We start from the raw sequence: 21893 nt of genomic DNA, 5'->3' as shown, positions 1-21893 counted from the left end.
TGAGGAAGAGATGCTTCAGTTGTATAGACTTTTAATCCGACCCCATCTGGAGCCCTGCGTTCAGTGTTGGACACTGAACCTCAGAAAGGATATATTGGCCTTGGAGGGGATGCAGTGCAGATTCACCAGAATGATACCAGGGACTATACTTGGCTTGTATTCCCTTGAGTTTAGATGGTTGAGGAGTGATCTAATCAAAGTGTTTAATTTGATAAAGGGGTTGATGGGGGAATCCAGAACAAGGGGGCATAATCTTAAAATTAGAGCTAGGCCGATCAAGAGTAAAATCAGGAAGCACTTTTTCACAAAATGGATAATGAAAATCTGGAATTCTCTCCCCCAAAAGGCTGTGGGTGCTGGGGGTCAATTGAAATTTTCAAGGCCGCGATCAACAGATTTTTGTTGGGTAAGGGTATTAAAGGATTTGGAGTACAGATCAGCCATGATCTACTGGAATGGCGGAACAAAGTCGAGGGATTGAATGGCCTCCTCTTGTTCCTATAGACATCCTAGAATCAAAAACACAAAGACTAAATATTGTACAAAGCAAAATACAGGAGTTGCCAACTTTCACTGAAACGTTAGGACATCCTGCACATAACACACAGGCACATACAAAACAAGCCAAATTTAAGCAGTTTGTACACTTTATATCTCTCAGTGACAAAGAATTGCTAATAATAATCTCCAGAATATTTTTTACTGACTTTCTATTGTTCATTTCAAAATCAATGCAAACTGACTGGAAATGAATTTTACAAAAATAAATAAAAAGCTCGCCTGTCTACATTACACATTTTCATAACTTCCTCAGACCTTTAGATAATGAAGCTACAGGATTCACCAGGATAGACAAATCTAACTGGGACGTTAGCCACGTCTGCCAGTTTCCATAACCTCAAAATGGTGTAATATGAACAAGAGACTAATCTTACTTGCTATTCTCTGCAAATGTTGTGAATTTCACTGTTTGCTAAGTATACGTAGGATGACATAGGCACAAAAACAGGCCATTCGGCCCAACCAATTCATGCCACCATTTATGCTCCACTCCATCAGCATATCCTTCTATTCCTTTTTCCTTCGTGTGTTTATCTAGCTTCCCCTTAAATGCAACTCTGCTATTCGCCTCAACCACTCCCTGTGGTAGCGAGTTCCACATTCTCACCACTCTCTGGGTAAAGAAGTTTCTTCTGAATTCCCTATTTGATTTCTTGGTGACTATCTTATATTGATGGCCTCTAGTTATGCTCTTCCCCACAAGTGGAAACATTCTCTCTGTATCCACTCTATCAAAACTTTTTTTTAAATTTTATTTTAAAGACCTCTATTAGGTCACTCCTCAACCTTCTCTTTTCAAGAGAAAAGAGACCCAGCCTGTTCATCCTTTCCCGATAGGTAGACCATTGCATTTCTGGTATCATCCTTGTAAATCTTCTCTGCACCCTCTCCAGTGCCTCTATATCCCTTTTTATAATATGGCGACCAGAATTGTATAGTATGAAAATACTTATGTTTTCCTTCAAATCAGAGTAGTCTTGCTATTAACAGCTGCAATTCCATATTCAAGAGACAATGACACCACACTTAATCCAGTTGTTTTTGACAATGCTATTGGCAGGCCAGATACGAAGTGCAATGACGCAATTTAATGGAACACACATGCATGCAAGTGAACACGCATATGCACACATACACACAAACAACGAGCAGAGGTAAGGGCACATTTACAAGTTTAGTGTTGGCGAGGAGCAGTTTTGGCTTTTGCACCAACACTGAACTTGTGTGGTGCAATTGGATGTTAATCCCAAATTAACTCCAAAGCAAAGTGGAGTGAAATTTCCTCCTCCAAGGAGTCTCACTCTGGGGTCAGGTCAGGCGCAGCCCTCAGATTCAGGTTACAGTAACACAATGGTCCGGAATTTGCGGTCAGCGGCATAGGAACGGCGCTCGCAATTCATTACACTTACATTTGCCCAGAGTTTCTGTGGGACTTTACACTGGAACTTGCTGTGATTAGACAGCCAAAACAGCGCGGCGCCCCCTCTACAGGGGACCTGAGTGAACAAGACAAGCAATGGTGTGTCTCCTTAACCAATCAGACTGAAGAATCCTTACTGAGACATCGGGCTGGATTTTACTCACCGAGATGTGTTGGGGGCGGGACTGCTGCCTTCTGGGTTCTAGTCCCACCCCTAGCAACGTCCGACGCTATTTTCCCCTGATTGGCCTTGTTAAGCCCACCCTGTGGGCTTGCCGGCCAATTAAGGGAAAGCCGGTGTCAGATGACGTCAGTTGATGACGCTTCATCTGCTGGTTTTCTTAAAGTGACATGAACCATAAATTTTTGACAGTGTTTGACAGCATTGAGGTACTGTCAAACACTGACAATCACTGTACACAGGTGAGCCCTTTCACTCAGGCTCTCCAGTACACTGACAATCACTGTACACAGGTGAGCCCTTGCACTCAGGCTCTCCAGTGACTCTCTCCTGAGGGTGAAACAGATGGCAGCTGCAGGTGAGGGTACAGAAGTCACTTCTCCCATTGAGGTGAGGCCACACAAACATTTCAAAGCTTGTCACCTACAGAAAAATCTAAACACATTAAAAATGACTTTCCCAAAATTTCCCTACCTCCGATACTCACCAGTGTCCCATTGGATTCTTCACACCACTTCTGCAGCTGTCATCTATACACCAACATAACAGACCCACAGCACGCCTCAGTTACCCTGGCGGGGTTCCCCGAAGTCGGGAAGCCCGCAGAAGTCTCAAAATGGGAAAAAGCCTCTTAACTGCCTGTTAACAGGCAGTTAAGTGGCTATAATCCTCTTCCCGCCACTAGGAGTCGGGTCCCTGTGCAAATCGGGGTCCCGACTCCCGGGAAGATTGGTTGGAGGCGGGTTGGAAGCGAGTTTGGGACCCGCTCCCATTCCTTTTGACTTTCCCAGCAGTCACGCCTCCAAACCCGCCTCCTCAGGGCTGGTAAAATCCAGCCCATCCAGTCTAAACCAGGAAGTGTAAGTTAGAATATTTAATTCAATGCCAAATCATGTACAGAAAGCAAAATAGAGGGAAAGAAAGATGGGATTAAGAGAGAGAGATAAAAGAGAAATAAGTTTAAAAAATTTTTTTAAATCTCCAACAATAATTAAAATCTGAAGGAATGAGATTCCATACTTATAAAAGTAAATTTTCAGTGCCAGGGAGGTTGTTTGGCAGTAACTAAGACTTACCGTGCCATTAAAAGTTCACTTACACTTGAATGGACAAGCCCTCACTTTTTCTGGTGTGGTTAGTGGGTAAGTACCGCAACTTCTTGCCCTTCCATGTGTGAATGCCGAGTCTCTCGGCGAGATACTGTTAGAGCGAAGTTTCTGGAGGAGCAGGGCAACTCGGACAGCAACCTCCTGATTTTTGTGTTTAACTACGCATGTGCCATCGCCAGAAGTTGCCGTCCGATTCACTCTTTAATAACCTGCTGATAACCTCACCGTTATTCTTACTGCAAAATCCGGCCCATTACTTTAGCATTGGTACAAAGTGAAACTGCTTTGTACTGACACTAGTGTTGTAGCATAAATGCAGCCTATACCTGGGACAATAGCACTGTTGAATCTTCCGTAAATGATTAAACACTTTTTGAGCTTTTACACAAAGTGGATAAAAAGTACCTTTTAAAAAGAACCATGCATTACCAGACAGGAGGATGTATAGATCCAGGCATTAAGGACTGGCACTGTAGCAACATAATTTCGACAAATGAAGGTAATTAGTATCTGTGTCGCAGTTAACTTAAGTCAGGTAAATTTAAGTGACTTTACATTTCCTTTTATTGAACTCCACACACAAGACATTAGGGGGGAAATATTGTGTGAGTAGCGCCACCTGTTAGCGCCTAAAGAGGCAGTCAGTGGCTGTAGTGCCACTGGCTGCGCCTCCCGCGATATTCAGGAGGGGCGCTAATGGTGGCGTTAGCCATTTGCGCTGCGCCGCCACCGATGACGTCATCGGTGTGCACAGTGCCCCATTCACGCCCCGAATGCGATATTTGGTAGCGAACGCCGCTGTAGCGCCGTTCGCTACCCGCGCCTGGTTCACGGGGCCTTGCTGCGCCGGCAGAGGCGCAAGTTAAGGCGGAGGTGTGGGGCGGCCACTTCTTTGGCGGCCGCCTGCCAGCACCTCCGTCCCCGGCCTCCTGGTCGCCCCCCCCACCCCTCCCCGCGGCATTGGTTTCGCGAGAGCCCGGCACTTCTCCTTGGTGCCGGGCTCTTTTGCCGGCACTCGCGATCGGGGTTCGCGCTGTTGCAGGCCCCTCCCCCTTAACAGTGGGAGGAAGGCCTGCAGTACCGCAGCGTGCCGTGCCGCAGCATGTGGTGCTGCGGCACGTTGCGCTGCGATATTCAGTTTCAGCGCCCTAAGAGGGACACGGAGCGCCTCGAGCCTCGCCCCGTCTCCCTCTAGGGGCACTTCAACTGAATTTCTGACGATCGCTACAGCCTCGAACGCTGCGCAAAAACCAGCGCACAGGCGAACTTGGCGCCAGTTTGACGCCGCAACCCAATTTCTAGGCCTAGGAAATTAAACAAAGATTCAAGCATACAATTGAAAATAAAACTTGCTGAAAACAATAAAACTTTATTACATGCCAATATTATTAAAGAAGGAGATACACACGTTAATACAACCACAGAGAATATTTTAATTGCAAAATAATAATCGTTTTAGAAGAAAATTCATCAGATTGAAAAAGTGAAAAAACAGCTTAAATAGCTGTTATATTATGAAACAAATGAATTGGGATAATTGAAGAATTTTTATGCAAAACATTTGAATGGGTGGCCATTTAGAATTTGTGCCCTACAGCAACACAGCCGGCCTGGCAGCCCACCCTGCCCTCATTAGCGGCAGTATAAAGTAACAATTCCCAGGAAGTTCAAAGATGTTCCAATTTTCTGTTTATCAAACAAAGGTACAACATATATTAAGCTACAAAAGGTATTTATATTCTGTTTCTTTTAGACCTCCTGCATGTACATCTGATACTTAGAATAAAAATCAAGGAGCAATTAATCTTTCTTGACAAAGGGTGCATCATCTCAACAGGTGTTTGAGAGTATTGCTCAAGGCAATGGTTTTTAAATCTTTTCTGCGTGAATACTGGCACACTCCCAGGATCCACTGTAAATATGGACACACTCCCGGGATCCACTGTAAATATGGGCACACTCCAGGGATCCACTGTATTGTACACTCCCAGGATCCACTGTAAATATCGTACACTCCCGGGATCCACTGTAAATATCGTACACTCCCGGGATCCACTAAGTATCGTACACTCCCAGGGTCCACTGTAAATATCGTACACTCCCAGGATCCACTGTAAGTATCGTACACTCCCAGGATCCACTGTAAGTATCGTACACTCCCAGGATCCACTGTAAATATCATACACTCCCAGGATCCACTGTAAATATCGTACACTCCCAGGATCCACTGTAAATATCGTACACTCCCAGGATCCACTGTAAGTATCGTACACTCCCAGGATCCACTGTAAGTATCGTACACTCCCAGGATCCACTGTAAATATCATACACTCCCAGGATCCACTGTAAGTATCGTACACTCCCAGGATCCACTGTAAATATCGTACACTCCCAGGATCCACTGTAAGTATCGTACACTCCCAGGATCCACTGTAAATATCATACACTCCCAGGATCCACTGTAAATATCATACACTCCCAGGATCCACTGTAAATATCGTACACTCCCAGGATCCACTGTAAATATCGTACACTCCCAGGATCCACTGTAAGTATCGTACACTCCCAGGATCCACTGTAAGTATCGTACACTCCCAGGATCCACTGTAAGTATCGTACACTCCCAGGATCCACTGTAAATATCATACACTCCCAGGATCCACTGTAAATATCGTACACTCCCAGGATCCACTGTAAATATCGTACACTCCCAGGATCCACTGTAAATATGGGCACACTCCAGGGATCCACTGTAAATATGGGCACACTCCCAGGATCCACTGTAAATATGGGCACACTCCCGGGATCCACTGTAAATATGGGCACACTCCTGGGATCCACTGTAAATATGGGCACACTCTCAGGATCCACTGTAAATATGGACACACCCCCGGGATCCACAGTTAATATGGGCACACTCCCGGGATCCACTGTAAATATGAGCACACTCCTGGGATCCACTGTAAATATGGGCACACTCCCAGGATCCACTGTAAATATGGGCACACTCCTGGGATCCACTGTAAATATGGGCACACTCTCAGGATCCACTGTAAATATGGACACACTCCGGGGATCCACAGTTAATATGGGCACACTCCCGGGATCCACTGTAAATATGAGCACACTCCTGGGATCCACTGTAAATATGGGCACACTCCAGGGATCCACTGTAAATATGGGCACACTCCAGGGATCCACTGTAAATATGGACACACTCCAGGGATCCACTGTAAATATGGGCACACTCCCGGGATCCACTGTAAATATCGTACACTCCCAGGATCCACTGTAAATATGGGCACACTCCCAGGATCCACTGTAAATATCGTACATTCCCGGGATCCACTGTAAATATCGTACACTCCTGGGATCCACTGTAAATATCATACACTCCCAGGATCCACTGTAAATATCGTACACTCCCAGGATCCACTGTAAATATCGTACACTCCCGGGATCCACTGTAAATATGGGCACACTCCCGGGATCCACTGTAAATATGGGCACACTCCCAGGATCCACTGTAAATATGGGCACACTCCTGGGATCCACTGTAAATATGGGCACACTCCTGGGATCCACTGTAAATATGGGCACACTCTCAGGATCCACTGTAAATATGGACACACTCCTGGGATCCACTGTAAATATGAGCACACTCCTGGGATCCACTGTAAATATGGGCACACTCCCGGGATCCACTGTAAATATGGGCACACTCCTGGGATCCACTGTAAATATGGGCACACTCTCAGGATCCACTGTAAATATGGACACACTCCCGGGATCCACAGTTAATATGGGCACACTCCCGGGATCCACTGTAAATATGAGCACACTCCTGGGATCCACTGTAAATATGGGCACACTCCAGGGATCCACTGTAAATATCATACACTCCAGGGATCCACTGTAAATATGGACACACTCCAGGGATCCACTGTAAATATGGGCACACTCCCGGGATCCACTGTAAATATGGACACACTCCTGGGATCCACTGTAAATATGGGCACACTCCCAGGATCCACTGTAAATATGGACACACTCCCGGGATCCACTGTAAATATGGACACACTCCCAGGATCCACTGTAAATATGGACATACTCATACCTCCAGGGTACCTCTGTCCTAGCTTCCAAATGAGTATTAGGTACCCAAAGGAAAATCGTGCTACCATTGATTAAAATGTTTGTCAATACACAGCAACAGAGACAACCTGCTATTAAGTCAACAAAAATCAGAATTCTCTAGATCTTGTCCCAATGGGGATGCTGGGCCCAGACAGACAGAAATCTGATGACCTTGTGGATTCTCTTAGGTACAGATGTGTCTCAGTGTTAAAGCATATAACTTAACGACATAAAGCATGAAATGAGAAAGGCATGAAATGAGAAAGGCCAATCAGACTGTAAGAGATTCACTCGATCAAGAACTCTAGCCAACCCATTCCGAGAAGAGATCCTGCAAGCATCTACTTGTCAGCAACCCTTGCCAGTTTAGTTACAAATGGGAATTTTCCCGGTATTTTATATAAACAACCTTTAAAATATTAAACACATACATCTAATGAAGAAGCAAAATATGCAACGTTATTCTACAAAGAATCTCTGGGTCAAACTTCAAGTGTGTGTGGGGGGGGGGCAGTCTAAGAGCCAAACAACATCTTGCATTAATATAGGATTCTGCACTTTGGAATGAGACACCGTGTGAACAAAACAGATACAGACTAAGAGTGAAGAAGGTAGACGGAATTAGTGGATGGTGCCAACAACAGCAGGACAGAAATTTTAAGAAGACTTCTGAAAGAAGGGAGGAGGCAGCCCTTGCAGCAGGTAGCATGATCCGGCCATGTTATAGGTAAGATCCTATTTTATATTCTCTCAGAAATTCCTCCATAATACAATATAACAAGGTTGGTTTTATTTTGAGAACATGACACAGGAAGAAACTTTTTTTAAGCATTATAAATTTACATTATGACGTCTCGTGAAATCACCACCTACTGCATGTTGCAGGTCACTGATCTCAGATTGGTAGCTACCATGTCAATTCTCAGCCTTATTTATACCCGCTGACTGAAAATCTGACTCTGGCAGCCAGATTGGAGCTCTGTGCATATGTGCTTACGAACACATACAGAAGCTCGCTCCCAAGCCATGAATGTTAAAGTTTGTGTCTGAGAGCACCACTTTCCCCAGAACATTTCGGTGCGGTTACCTTAAGTTTATGAAGTGCCGAGGTGGTCCGAGTGCTAAGCGGTCAGCTCGACCCTGCACTGGGAATTATACTCCATGTGGTGTCAAGGCAAAGCAGCATGAGACTGCCTCCTCCAGAGGTCTCACACCCCTGCATTGTAAAGTTGTACCATTACTTTTACAGCAGTGACAGCAAAGCGGAGGCATAACTGCAGTCAGCTCGTCCACTTTTGCGGAATCAATGAATACAGGAGATATCTCTATGCTTTTGAAGCAAAACTTGACGACTGAAGCAATTTGTAAGACTGGTTCAAGAAAAAGGAAACCAGTAATAAAACAATGCCTCTTGTTGTTGATTCCTACTCTTGGGTTATCTTACATTGGAGATCTATTTAAAGGCTAAATGGTTAACGTAACTACTTTGTCCTGTGAAGACCAGCACATCATTTTATTTACTGCCAGTGCACTGCATACCATGAAGCACTGAAAATACCAAAAAGAATGGCAACAATGCTAATGGCATCTGTTAGGTGAGTGATGCTGAACAGGTGACTATTGACAGCATCATCGTTCAATCACCATCAATATATATGACTGGTATGACTTGGCATTGGTGGCATGTCACTGACAAGTCCTTGTTAAAAGGAGAGGAATCTATTCACTTGATAGATTACTGAAAACAGGTGGGTCAGACCATACCGTTAGTTATTACACCTCTAATCTGAAATACTCCCTGCAACAGCTTCAAGAGTGATCCTGTGGGACAAAATTAGTTCACTATTGCCTCCTAATTCACACATGCAGGATGTAGTACAGTGATATTGCACACTGATGTAACAAAGCACAAAGCAATTTCTAATTAACAGCCCGAAATGCAATACAAGCAACATCATCGAGCTATTGCCCCTTGCATTGCAGGAATTATTTTGCGTGTCCAATAGTATCTGCAACAAATTTTCTTTCACCTCTATAACTTTCAAGTTAAGAGTTTTATAACTGTAACAGCCGAGGGCAATGTTTGTGTCCTAGTGGGAATCAATTCAGCAGATTAAACACAACACACAATAACTGTTATTGATGCTAAACTGTAACCTTCTGAGGAAGGCACAGCTTCTGCAACCTTGTAAGATGGTACTTTTTACAAACTAGTCGATCTCCTGTGCTAATATCCAGTGCAGGAAGATTTCCCTCGTGCGCTCTATTTAATGGAAAAAACAACACAGCACTTTTAACTCAGAAACATGTCCCAAGGCACTTTGCAGCGACATTAGGAAAACAGATGCTAAGCCAAAGAAGTAGATTAGGAGGAGTGACTAAAAGTTTGGAGAAAGATAAAAATCATAAAACCGATGTTTATAAACACATTTATGATTTTGCAACATGTATCACACGGAGGAATGCATTGCCAGTGAGCCAGAAGATACACTGTTTTAAACTGGGATCCTGCTATGCCCCAACAAGAAGTGCCTCCTCCGCTCCCCGCATAATCGGAGATGTCGTCTCCCCTTCCAACAAAAAAGTGTCGCTCATGGGGTTTATGTCTCTCCTATTTCAACAGAGTGTTCCCCGGTGATTCTTTCTCTCCATCGCTACCCCATCTCTTCTTATCTCCTCCCCTCAAATAGCGTCACATTCTCTTTGCTCTTGCCCCCCCCCCTCTCTCTCTGCAGTTGCTCAATTAAATCTACAAGAGGGGGTTCGGCTTTTTCCATTTGAGAGAATCCCCCTCCCTCTTCTCCCACCCCCTGGGATTGCTCTCCTCCTTTCCATTCTCTGCAAGAGGGCATTGATTTCAAAAATATCTTTTACTCTATAAAATGCACCAAAGCAGCCTTCCATAGTCTTGTTTAAAAAAAGACTAATTTCTTCTCAGCACTATTATTTCAGAAAGTGAGAGCTTATTTACAAACACCGCCAACCTCTGCTCCTCACCCTGAATCCGTCACTCACATCAAGGGTGCTGGCATGAACAGCAGAGGTCAACGAGTTCCTGAAACTGAGCCCTAAAACAGTATGTTCAGAGGAAAATGTAATATTCTAGCATTTGCATCTGCATGTAGCGATCTGTTTTTTGGTTCTGTAGTAAACAAATCATTCTGCAGTAACCAGCATACTGCATAGTTTACAAAATGTCAAGGTTTGGAAGCAGCTGGTGTACTATCTTGCTGCTTAGACCAGAGCATATTTATCACAGCACCACTGCATGAGGCTTTGTTTCACGGATTTTAAAAGCAAACTGCCGTCATATGTTCTGAATTTTCTCCTGTATCCGGAATCGAGCTAAGTTGGGAGATAAATGTCAATTTGAGAAAACAACATTACTGCAAAGGGCTACAGTTTATTTTCTTTTTAAAAAAAAAAGCTTTTTGTAAATTTGATTAAATCAGGTTGTCAAAAGTTTAGAAGTTACTGTTTGCAATAAATAGGATATGAATGCGCAACATGTTCATATGATACTTTATATTTCCTATTTTAACAGAGGTGTTCATTTCCATTAAAAATAGCAGACATACTAATGAGCTAAGTGTTCATGTGTTAATATGCCAACTAATTTCTACACTTAAATGTTTATCAGGGATTTTGCCAAGTAATTTTTGAGTTATACAGCTTTAGTATTACTAAACCTAACTGCAATAAAGCTACAGAAATCATTTTGAAACAAATTCCAAAACAAAAAACTTAATTCTATTTTATTTTAATTTATAAAGTTATTCTGATGCAGAAATAAAAACAACAACTTGTATTTATACACCGCCTTTAACGTAGTAAAATGTCCCAAGGCCTTCACATGAACATTATAAAACAACATTTGACACCGAGCCATATAAGGAGATATTAGGGCAGGTGACCAAAAGCTTGGTCAAAGAGGTAGGTTTTAAGGAGCGTCTTAAAAGGAGGAGAAAGAGGCGGAGAGGTTTAGGGAGGGAATCCCAGAGCTTGGGGCCCAGGCAGCTGAAAGCACGGCCGCCAATAGTGGAGCGATTAAAATCAGGGATTGTCAAGAGGGCAGAATTGGAGGAGCGCAGAGATCTCGGAGAGTTGTGGGGCTGGAGGAGGTTACAGAGATAGGGAGAGAGGAGGCCGTGGAGGGATTTGAAAACAAGGGTGAGAATTTTAAAAAGCACAAGGTTATAAAAGGGCACATTTTAGGAGCTTCCTAATTTTTTTTTAAAGGAAATTTATAGGAAGTTTTCACTGCAGTCAGTTTATTGATAAATTTGTCCAAATTGTTCTTCAGTAATAATCACTGAAACAATTTGCCGTTCTCCTCCATTGTGTTATTTTAGTGGAGACAGGTGCCTGGAACACAGCAATCCCTCTAGCCCACCAAAGACACAGGCACTGACTTGAAGATTTTGACACTACCTGACCTAGTCTAAACTGGACATGCCAAAACTATGCTGCAAGGATCATAGCTGCAGACCGCAACAGGTCACAACTTTGTCTTAAAATAGAGCCTAGAAGGAGGAGCATGGAATTTGGGTGGTGGGGGGGATTTAGAACGAGCAAGATGTACTTCCATCAGCTGCTATCCTTATAAAGTCAGCTAGAACCTATGAAAATTGCCACGTGCACAGACTTTGTCACAGACTACAGCTCACCACTGCTTGACTAGTTGTCATATGACCAGTGTGAACTGGCCGAAAGGTACACGTGCAGAAAAAATAGTTGAGGGAAAATTTATCCAACTCACTAATTCCTCTCCTAACTGATAGGCTATCAATTCAGCCACCTGTCTGAACACTTATTCACCATCCCTGGGAGAGTGAAGAAGCTGGCTAAGACTTCCTTTTATTTTCTCACTGTACCCCCTCCGCTCTCTCTCTCTCTCTCTCTCAAGGATGGTATCTCATGCTTGGCTACAGTTCCAGTGACCATTATTTCCATGTGCGAGTCCAGATAGTAAGATCATTTGATCATTGAGAGCATCACATCCCAGCTAGATCTCGTCTTCACCTGATCTCGGGACACGTGGACTCTCAAGTGGAGGTCACTGATTAGCAACCAAGATTGGGAATACCGGCTAATATTTCCCTCCTCATCAACAGACACAGAGACAAACTGGTGTGCCCACATTGTGGTGCTGACTGAGATCAGGCTAACTCCGCACAGACCAGGAACTGAACCTGGGACACATTAAGTGGAACATTTCCCCACTGGCCATTAGTACAACTTGCCTGGGTCAAGAGTTTTAAACTCTTGTAGACTCTTGAGTTACTGGAACTTCCTATCCAATTTTATCAGATCATACCCATTGAACGCAGCCTTCAGTATCGATTTCAAACAAAGACAGAATTCCATATGGAGGGAGGCCACATTAGGACAAAGTCTGTAGAAATTGTACCATTTATAAATACAGGAAATACACAAGATTTGCACAAGAATTGATTATATTTATTTTCAAAGAAAAAGAAAAAAGTGCCAACTGTTTTCCATTTTTTTGTGAGCACATCCATTCCTGCATCTGAAGGAGTGCGTGGCGAGCACTGCATGTTGCACTATGTTGACTTGTATCTCAAACAATGTTTTGGCTTCCTGGGACTAAGTAAAAGAGGGGACAAAAAGGGGGCAATGTACACACCACATTAGACAATATATTTTATGTGTACATGTTTTGGGTTAAATATACTATTAACAGATGTCCAAGAATACAATCAAGACCACTTGCAGTGCAATTGTTTGTGTGTGGACACCAGTGACCTAATCTTCCCCCATCTTGATCTGATTGTTTATTCAGCTGCTAACACTCTTCCCTGCACTTTACATCCAACTGCTTTCCTCTCATTTGTTGTAAGCGTCCAAGTAAAACTCTTCAGTGCCAAGCGAGTGTTCAGATGCTGCAGCTAATATTGAAAGCCACAGCAAGCAGAGATCATAAGAGAGGCAAGAACCATATGGGCAGACCCAAGAAACACTAAAGAACTTCGGAAAAAGAAAAGAATGCAACATTAAAGAGAAAAGCAGATCCGGGGAGAAGGAGCATGGAAATGAAATCAATTATTTATTATATTTTAATAACTGAAAATAATTGGGGTGTGGCTGTCCCAGTCCAAATTGGATCAGTTCCAGATTCTTAAGGCCCACAACCCTTCAATACCAAGCTACTAAAGATCTAGTTCATTGCTCATTTAGTAAGAAAGAACTCACATTTACATAGTTGCCGCTGAACATTTCAAAGTGCTTCACAGCCAATTAATTATTTTGATATGTAGCCCCTGTTGTTATGCAAGCAAACACGACAGCTAATCATACACGCAGCAAAGTCACAAAAACAGCACTGAGATAAATGACCAATTATTCTGTTTTAGGGATGTTGCATACGGGATAAATGTTGATCAGGACACTGGGAGAACTCCCCTGCTCTTCTTCAAATTGTGCCATGGGATCTTTTACATCCACCTGAGAGAGCAGACGGGGCCTCGGTTTAACGTCTCATCCGAAAGACGGCACCTCCCCGAGTATTGTACTGAAGTGTCAGACTAGATCATGTGCTCAAGTCCCCGGAGTAGGACTTAAACCCATAACAACTGACTCAGAGACAAGCAGTCACCGAGGTCTGCGAAACAGGAATTTATTTAGTATACTAAAATGCTTGTATGGTACAGTTTCTGCAACCTCATTAGTTTAACCAATCATTTGAGCAACACAAAATAATTCACTATTTTCTTACATATATATTACTCTCATGACAATGACACAAATACCTATACATTTAGAAAGGCAGTCACAACTAAAGTCACTTTACACTCAACTGCTACAGTACCATTGAGCTCAGGTAACACAAACCTTCATGAGATTTTTTTTGCACTAGCTAATAGGAATATCCATTCATACCAGCCATTTTCTCAGTTGCTGTGGAATTCTCTATGCATTTGTAATCAATATTGAAGGCTTCGCTTATAGTGTATGATCTGATAAAATTGGATCAGAGCTTCTGGTAACTTAAGAGCTTACAAGAGACTCTTGACCTGAATTCTCAGGAGTGCTACCAGAAATTCTCAATAGTCTGCACTGTTGAAAGCCTGTACACAGATTTTTCTGAAGTGATATCTTTTGATGCAGAACTGCCTCGATTAACTCTTAGATATATGCAAACTTTTTAAAAAGAGTCCTGGGATTCTTAAAGCTGAGGATTTTTGGGGTCCTGCATAGCAATACTTGAATTCCAAAATATCCTCAAGTTAATCATATTAATGGCCTAGAAATTGGGTTGAGGCGCCAAAGTGGCGCAAAAGTCGCCTGAGCGCAGGATTTAGCGCAGCGATCAGAGTAATACCGATCGCCAGAAATTCAGTTTCAGTGCCCCTCGAGGGACACGGGGCGAGGCTCGAGGCGCTCCGTGTCCCTCTTAGGGCGCTGAAACTGATTATCGCAGCGCAACGTGCCCTGCGGTACTGCAGGCCTTCCTCCCACTGTTAAGGGGGAGGTGCCTGCAGCAGCGTGATCCCCGCTCGCGAGGGCCGGCAAATGAGCCCGGCACCAAGGAGAAGTGCCGGGCTCTCGGGAAACAGCCGGCAATGCCACGGGGGGGGGGGGGGGGGGGGTTAGGAGGCCGGGGACGGAGGTGCTGGCAGGCGGCCGCCGAAAAAGCGGCCGCCCCGCACCTCCACCTTAACTTGCACCGCTGCCGGCACAGTAAGGCCCCGTGAACCGGGCGCGAGTAGCGAACGGCGCAATTGCGGCATTCGCTACCAAATATCGCGAACGGGGCACAAATGGGGCGCTGTGCACACCGATGACGTCATCGGTGGCGGCGCAGCGCAACAGGCTAACGCCACCATTAGCGCCCCTCCTGAATATCACGGGAGGCGCAGCCAGTGGCGCTACAGCCACTGACTGCCTCTTTAGGCGCTAACAGGTGGCGCTACTCACCCAATTTCTCCCCCAATGTTTTTCATTAGAAATGTTTGACGTCTGCAAGTTTAATTTTTTTTAAATACTAGGGAGAAAAGTATTCTTTCTGTTTTCAACCCAATGTAACCCATTCTATCTAATAAGTTTCCACCATTGCAATCTTAAGAAAGTTCCTTACCCATTCAGAAATGAAGCAGAAATAGCAACAGAAAGTGTTGGAAACACTCAGCCGGTCAGCAGCATCGGGGAGAGAGAAACAGAGTCAGCTTTTCGGGTCGAACCCTTCGTCAGATGTTAAGCAAGTAAAGTCTGTCCACCAGCCAAGCATCAGGACAGTTGATTTTTTAAAACAAACTCAGAAGTTCAAATAATTCACATTGAAAGCACCTTCCCAAACTGTGTCGTTCTCATTGAAACAATGAATTTAGGAGCTCCCAGCAATAAACATTTCCTACATGCTGGATAATAGAGAGCATCCTGACGAACTGTATCACAGTATGGTATGGCAGCTGTAGCTCCTATGACCGGAAAGCCCTGCAGCGGGTAGTCAAAATTGCCCAACGCATTACCGGCACCCGGCTACCGACCATAGAGCACATACCAGAAACGCTGTCTACGGAGGTCACGGTCCATCATCAAAGACCCTACCCACCCCAGCTACAGTCTGTTCGCCCTCCTGCCATCTGGGAGACGCTACAGATGCATTCGCACCCGAACGACCAGATTTAGGAACAGCTTCTTTCCCAGGGCTGTCATCCTACTGAACTCTACAAATAAACTCTAAAGCCTGCACATCTGCCAATGCATTTTATTATGTTTATGTTTATGTTAATGTATTACAAGCCAAAAGTATGTTGAATGTTTAAATGTCTTAATCTAAATGTACACTCTCGGGAGCCGCAAGCCTACATTTCGTTGTACTGCACTTGTGCACTAACAATGACAATAAAGTTGATTATGATTATGATTATTATTATTAAATAGACTGCACACGGAGGAAGGTGCAATGGAGCCACTATTGATGAGTAAAAATAGCTGTAGGGTTTCATATAGCGGAACTGTCCAATATAATGGGGGGCTGGGGAGTAATCGGGAGTCCTCAAATTCTGACCTTACACATATGGTGCAGCAATACCGTCGGCACTGAATAAAGACAAGCACAATAATTGCCAACATAAGATAAAATACAAACATACTAAAGAAACTGTAAGAGAGAGAAGGACTCGCGCAAGGCTTTACCCTCTGAAAATTCTGACAAATAGGAATGCAGATACTGGGGATGATATCTTGATTATTCTAGAAGATGATCTTGTTGCAGAATTTTTGACATTGTATTGATGGTAATACGACCTCCTCACTAGTTTGTTGTTTTCAGTGTGAAGCCGAGGAGGTCGAGTGCAGTGGGATACACTTATGTCAATGATGGAGTCTAATTGAATTGCTGTATCAGAACACGACATAGTACTCACAACCAACAAGCTGGGCTTGAAAGCAAAAAGCTTATATTTTGCTGTTTGGATAAAGGGCAGGTTCAATTGATGTGTGGCTCCATTTTTTGTAATAATCATGTCATTATTCCAGGTAATGCTTTATTGAACTGTGGTAGACAATATGGCTGTTATTGGTGTCAATAGCGAGTGTCAGCTCGGCTGTGTGCTGTGGTAAAGCTGCTGTTATGAGTCAGCCAGGCAGATGAAAGGCCTGATTAGCTCCATATACAATGTGCCTGACAGGACCAGGCTACTGATAGGTTTTCATGTAATAAACTAAACATCTATAATGTAAGTGGGTTGGTTGTTGACATGAGGATTATTTAAAGCCATTACTCTGCCAGACCCGTTGCAGGAATACACATTTTTCCAAGGGATAGAAAAATTAAATGTCTCGCAGTGTAAGATGTAAGGCAGGGACTTAAAGTAGTATATATTTCTTGTACATTATTGTTACAGGATACACTTGTAATTGATTTTAATTTTACAAAGTTGAGTATTTGCATACAGTTCCACATGCATAGGGCTGACGGGAAATGAAATGATTTCTTCCTATTAAGGCCTACCAGAATTCTACAACAGTATAAATATTTAGCTAACTTCCAATCAGCTCTCCGGCAAACTACTCCATCATAACACAGACACACATCAGACTCCAGGTACCTATTGCAGACAGTAAATCTCGTGGCAAGCCCATTTTACTAGCATCACATTTTCTCTTGCCCATGAAGCCTACTTTATCTGTCATTGTAGATTTAGAATGCAATTGTTGCTTTGCAATTCAGTTATTGTGGGTACACACATCAACCACAGCTTGGGTCACACATGCATTCCTTCAATCAGTGGCTGTGGTCATGTGGGCTGGATTTAAAGTAATTTTTTCTGACATCAATGGTACCTACTTACACAAGGTCCAAATGTGGGGGAAAAAAATTAAAATAAAACCCAGATGTGTGCCTAATGGAGTGTATAAACTGTATCAAAACAAAATTATTGCTGAGGTCCTTATCAGCATAGTCAACATGTGTTTTTCAGGCAAAATGTTAGTAATGTATAATTTAATCTTTCTATGCAGGAAAACACAACTCTCAGATGATGCAAGGCCAAGCAGTCAACTTTGTTTCTAAGCTTCTCAAGTTCTTTTTCTTTAAAAAAAAATAGCACCACTGAGGAGATAAAAAGATAAATGGCAAATGGCGAAAATCTAAAATAAAAACACAGAAGGGCTGTAAATGTGCAACAAATCAGGCAGCAAATAGAAGGGGAGAAAGTAGGTTTAAATATTGTGCATAGAAACCCTTTACCAAAATTGGAGAGAGCAGGGACTGACCAAAGCAAAAGGAGTGAGGGGAGGACTGGAAGTGAAGATCACCCGGCAGCATATCTGATCTTTACTTATTGATCTCTTTGTTTGGGTCGGTTTCACACAAGATCGCAGCACCTTCTCTGTTCAGCTCTGAGAAGGGGGGCCCCTGAAGTATTAACCCATCTTTCTTCTTTTCAGACTGCTGGACCGACTTCCAGCATTGTGTTGTTTTTATATCAGCTCTTGGGAGTAGTTTAATGTTTCAAATCCCCACCATATTGGGAACTATTCTCGGAAAGAATTAATGACCTAATAATGCATCATCCAAACAAACTTTCTCCCAGCCCCCAGAAAACCATTCCTTTTCTAATTGTCCACAATCCCGCATCATTATCTTAAATTACATAGCATTTCACAGCACAGAAACAGGCCATTCGGCCCTACTGGTCCGTGCCGGTGTTTATGCTCCACACGAGCCTCCTCCCACCCCTCTTCATCTCACCCTATCAGCATATCCTTCTATTCCTTTCTCCCTCATGTATTTATCTAACTTCCCCTTAAAGGCCTCTGTGCTAGTCCCCTCAACCACTCCTTGTGGCAGCAAGTTCCACATTCTCACCACTCTGAGTAAAGTTTCTCCTGAATTCCCTATTGGATTTATTAGTGACTATTTTATATTTATGGCCCCTAAATTTGACGATATTTTAAAATAGAAAAGGTCTCACAAGTACTGGAGGGCAAGTCTTTAGTCTGAAACCAGTACTCTTGAAGTTTGCATACTTAGAAAGTGCTGCACCTCAAAGTAATCCAATGTGTGAAGCTCTTTGGGAGGTCAGAAGGAAACTTCCTTTACAATCTGGAAGTATCCCACCTCTGGGCTACTTTCTCACCCAACTTCCCAACACAAGGTCCCAGGTGGGCTCTGGCTGCGGCGCGGCCCACCCGAGCAAGGCTTGATGACCCAGGCGGCAACATCTGGTCCCAGCTGGAGAGCTGCTTCGGGAGGAGCTCAGCAGTTTATGCGGTTAACTGTCTTCTTTAAGCACACACGCTGCTGCTGCTAAATCTACAAGACGTTTGCCTGCATCGCGCCGCACAAAAGGTGCGGATTTTTTTTTTTTAATGTGAACTATATAGATTTGACAGCATTGTATAAATCTATATGTAAATGCTAATTGTAGCTTCCCTCGGAAACGAGAAATTAAAGTTTTCTTTACACATTAACAAGGGACGAGCTAGGTTAGTGCAACATCTCCCCCCGCCCCCCTCAATCTGCATTTTATGAGAATTTTCTCTCCCCCCTCCAATAATATGGACCATTAAACAACAATCAACGTCTTCACATATTATAGAAAAGTTGACTTAAGGAGGCTGTGTAAAAACCGCGAGAGTGACAGTATTTCAGTATCCAGCAGTCGGGCTGGTGTAATTATGGTCATTACTGTAAGGTAACAGATAGCTACATCGCTAGGATTCGCAGATTGCTGTCGCAAGAGGACTAGAATAGCATTTCTAACGGTGCCAACAACCAAAGCTTTAATCTTTTCCGCAACTATAATCTTAAATCCAACTCTGGACACCCGAGATCACATCAAATGTTAACCCTTTCGGTGCAGCTTTTTGAAATATCCACGGATCTTCTGTTGCGCATTTGCAAATTCTCTATTAGTACTTGGAGATATCTGTGGAGGCGACTCTTCAATTAGGGCTCGACCCAGCTTTCTCCAGCAATATATTATTACCACACCAGTGAAACGGATATCCTCGTCTATCAGAAGGCCGACCGTGACACGGAATTGGGATGATGTGCAAATATTTTATGGATGCATAGGCAAAATCTACCTTGCCCTGCTCCCAAAAAAGTCACCCCCAATCTGATTCTAAACTTTATTAGCACACATGTTGACTGTGCTTAACCCCCCACCCCAATTGTAATAAATGTGGCAATGGTCCAACACTGGGCAACTTCAATAAACCTGCTGACCCCCTCGGGGAAGGCTCCCCGGAGGCTGCTCCAGAGGGAGGGGGTCGCCTGCTCAGTGCTTACCTGGGGGACACATGCAGGCGCCAAGAACACTGCGGGCCGCTCGCATCTTGGGTAAACGTGCCTTCAGTTTCTGAGAAGCAAAAATAAGGAGAATGGAATCACAGGCAAACACTAGCTGGGGCTGCACGCACACTTTTGCAGAAAAATACACCCCCCCCCCCGCCCCATAACATCCCAACAAATAACAAGTTCATGCAACGGTTTCTTATTCATAAAACATTAGACACTTTACAAAAAAAGTTACTAAACTATAATTACTCTGCGAGCATTTTTGTGTTGTAAACAAGTAGATGCTGAAAATCCCAGCGATTGGGGCTTCACTGAATTCACAATATATTTAAGAAAAACTTTTAGGGGGAAAATAAGCTTCAGCAGAAAGTTAAAGTATTAAAAGTGCTTTAAGTGCGAGCCAATTATAACACAGTGAAACTCCAGACAATTCTTTGTATGCATATTTGCAACAAATAGTTGGGCGTGTATTTTGGAAAAAGTTGCTGGAAAGCAGAGTATTTGTTTAACTCCGCTTCAGGGGCTTCGTGGGAAAGATTATCTTTATTCAAGAGCTGTAATTAAATATACAATTGCAATCACACTAACGCGGTGAAAAAATAAATGAGAAATTGCAATCAATAGTTCCAGTTTGGTTGGAATTTTAACACTCCTGCAGGCAGTTTCGTTGAAGGCACCAACCTCGTCTAGGAGCTGATCAACTCTGTTAAAAGTAGCCGGTTCCATTTGGTCCATTGAGAGCCAGGCGGAGAAAACCTGCTTTTCTTCCTCCAAGTGCGAGAGGCGAGTTTGCAGGTCTGAGGTCCTGTAATGCACCAGGGTGCAAAACCCGAGAGACACGACTGACAGGAGACAGCAGACCAGCCCTGAGCAGTCTGGCCAGTGTCGCCAGCGCTTGGCTGTCTGCGAGGCTTTGCAGGTCCTTCGGCAAGGCGGGTGAGTCGCCTGGCTCGTCCACTTCCCAGAGCCTTCCATCGCCGCTCAACTCACGCACCCTTACCGAGCCCGGAGCCGCAGCACCAGCCCTGAACTCATGGGAGCTGATCCCGGGGAACTGGCCGGGCAAAGACAACACAACAGAAAAGCTTGTTGCGAACTGTAGAGATTCCCCGCCGGCCGCAGTGTTCACTTGGCTGCACAGTGGGACTGAAGCAACAAAGTTGGAGCCTCAGACTTTCCTTGAAGTCCCAATCCTGAACAGCCTGCAGTGTTATCCACACATGTCAGACTGGGGCCAGCACTGAAACCATCCCGCGTCTTAACGGGAACACAACACAGCCCCTGCCTGCTCTGGTTTATCAATGCTATTTCCAGCCACACGCCTGCTTAACATAATTTATTTATTTATTCAACGTGACAAGGGCGGGTTTCAGGTCGGAATCTCTGCTTTGATCCTGAGTGACGCGCACCCTCCCTCCCTCCCCTCCCCAACACATCCGATTATTTTTAACTGCAGCCAAGACTTTTTTTTACAGGGCTCCCAACCGCCAGCAGAAACTTCCGATGCTGCACCGTGCAGCTCAAATGGACAAGGACTACCCGCCAGAACTAGGCTTCCAAGGATAGCCCCCTCCCATCAGAGCAGCGCCGGGACGCATCGACCAGCACAGCTTCAGTTAGCGAACTGAAGTCAAAGTTAGGAAGTGCCGCTTGCTGTTTCTCGGTGCCCAGCTTTGCTCAGCTCCTCTCGGCACTGTCACTCATGAGGATATA

General features: G+C 44.0%; 1 protein-coding gene across 1 annotated transcript in view; it reads right to left on the bottom strand.

The window, feature by feature from the left end:
- The window catches only part of LOC147098693 (collagen alpha-1(XIII) chain-like), a 71989-nt gene extending 50440 nt beyond the window's left edge, over nucleotides 1-21549 (bottom strand). The window contains exons 1-2 of the mRNA XM_085970710.1: nucleotides 20862-21549; nucleotides 20172-20241 (exon numbers count right to left, since the gene is read on the bottom strand). Coding sequence (XP_085826836.1) covers nucleotides 20172-20241; nucleotides 20862-21155 — 364 coding nt within the window. The 5' untranslated portion in view covers nucleotides 21156-21549. The remainder of the gene's footprint in view (nucleotides 1-20171; nucleotides 20242-20861) is intronic.
- Nucleotides 21550-21893: the final 344 nt, after the last annotated feature.

The sequence above is a fragment of the Somniosus microcephalus genome, chromosome 29, assembly GCF_052327205.1.
Source record: "Somniosus microcephalus isolate GS21.2 chromosome 29, FLI_Smic_1.0, whole genome shotgun sequence".
NCBI lineage: Eukaryota > Metazoa > Chordata > Chondrichthyes > Squaliformes > Somniosidae > Somniosus > Somniosus microcephalus.
Note: the sequence above shows the minus strand (reverse complement) of the source record. Positions and strands in the feature narration are given on the sequence as shown.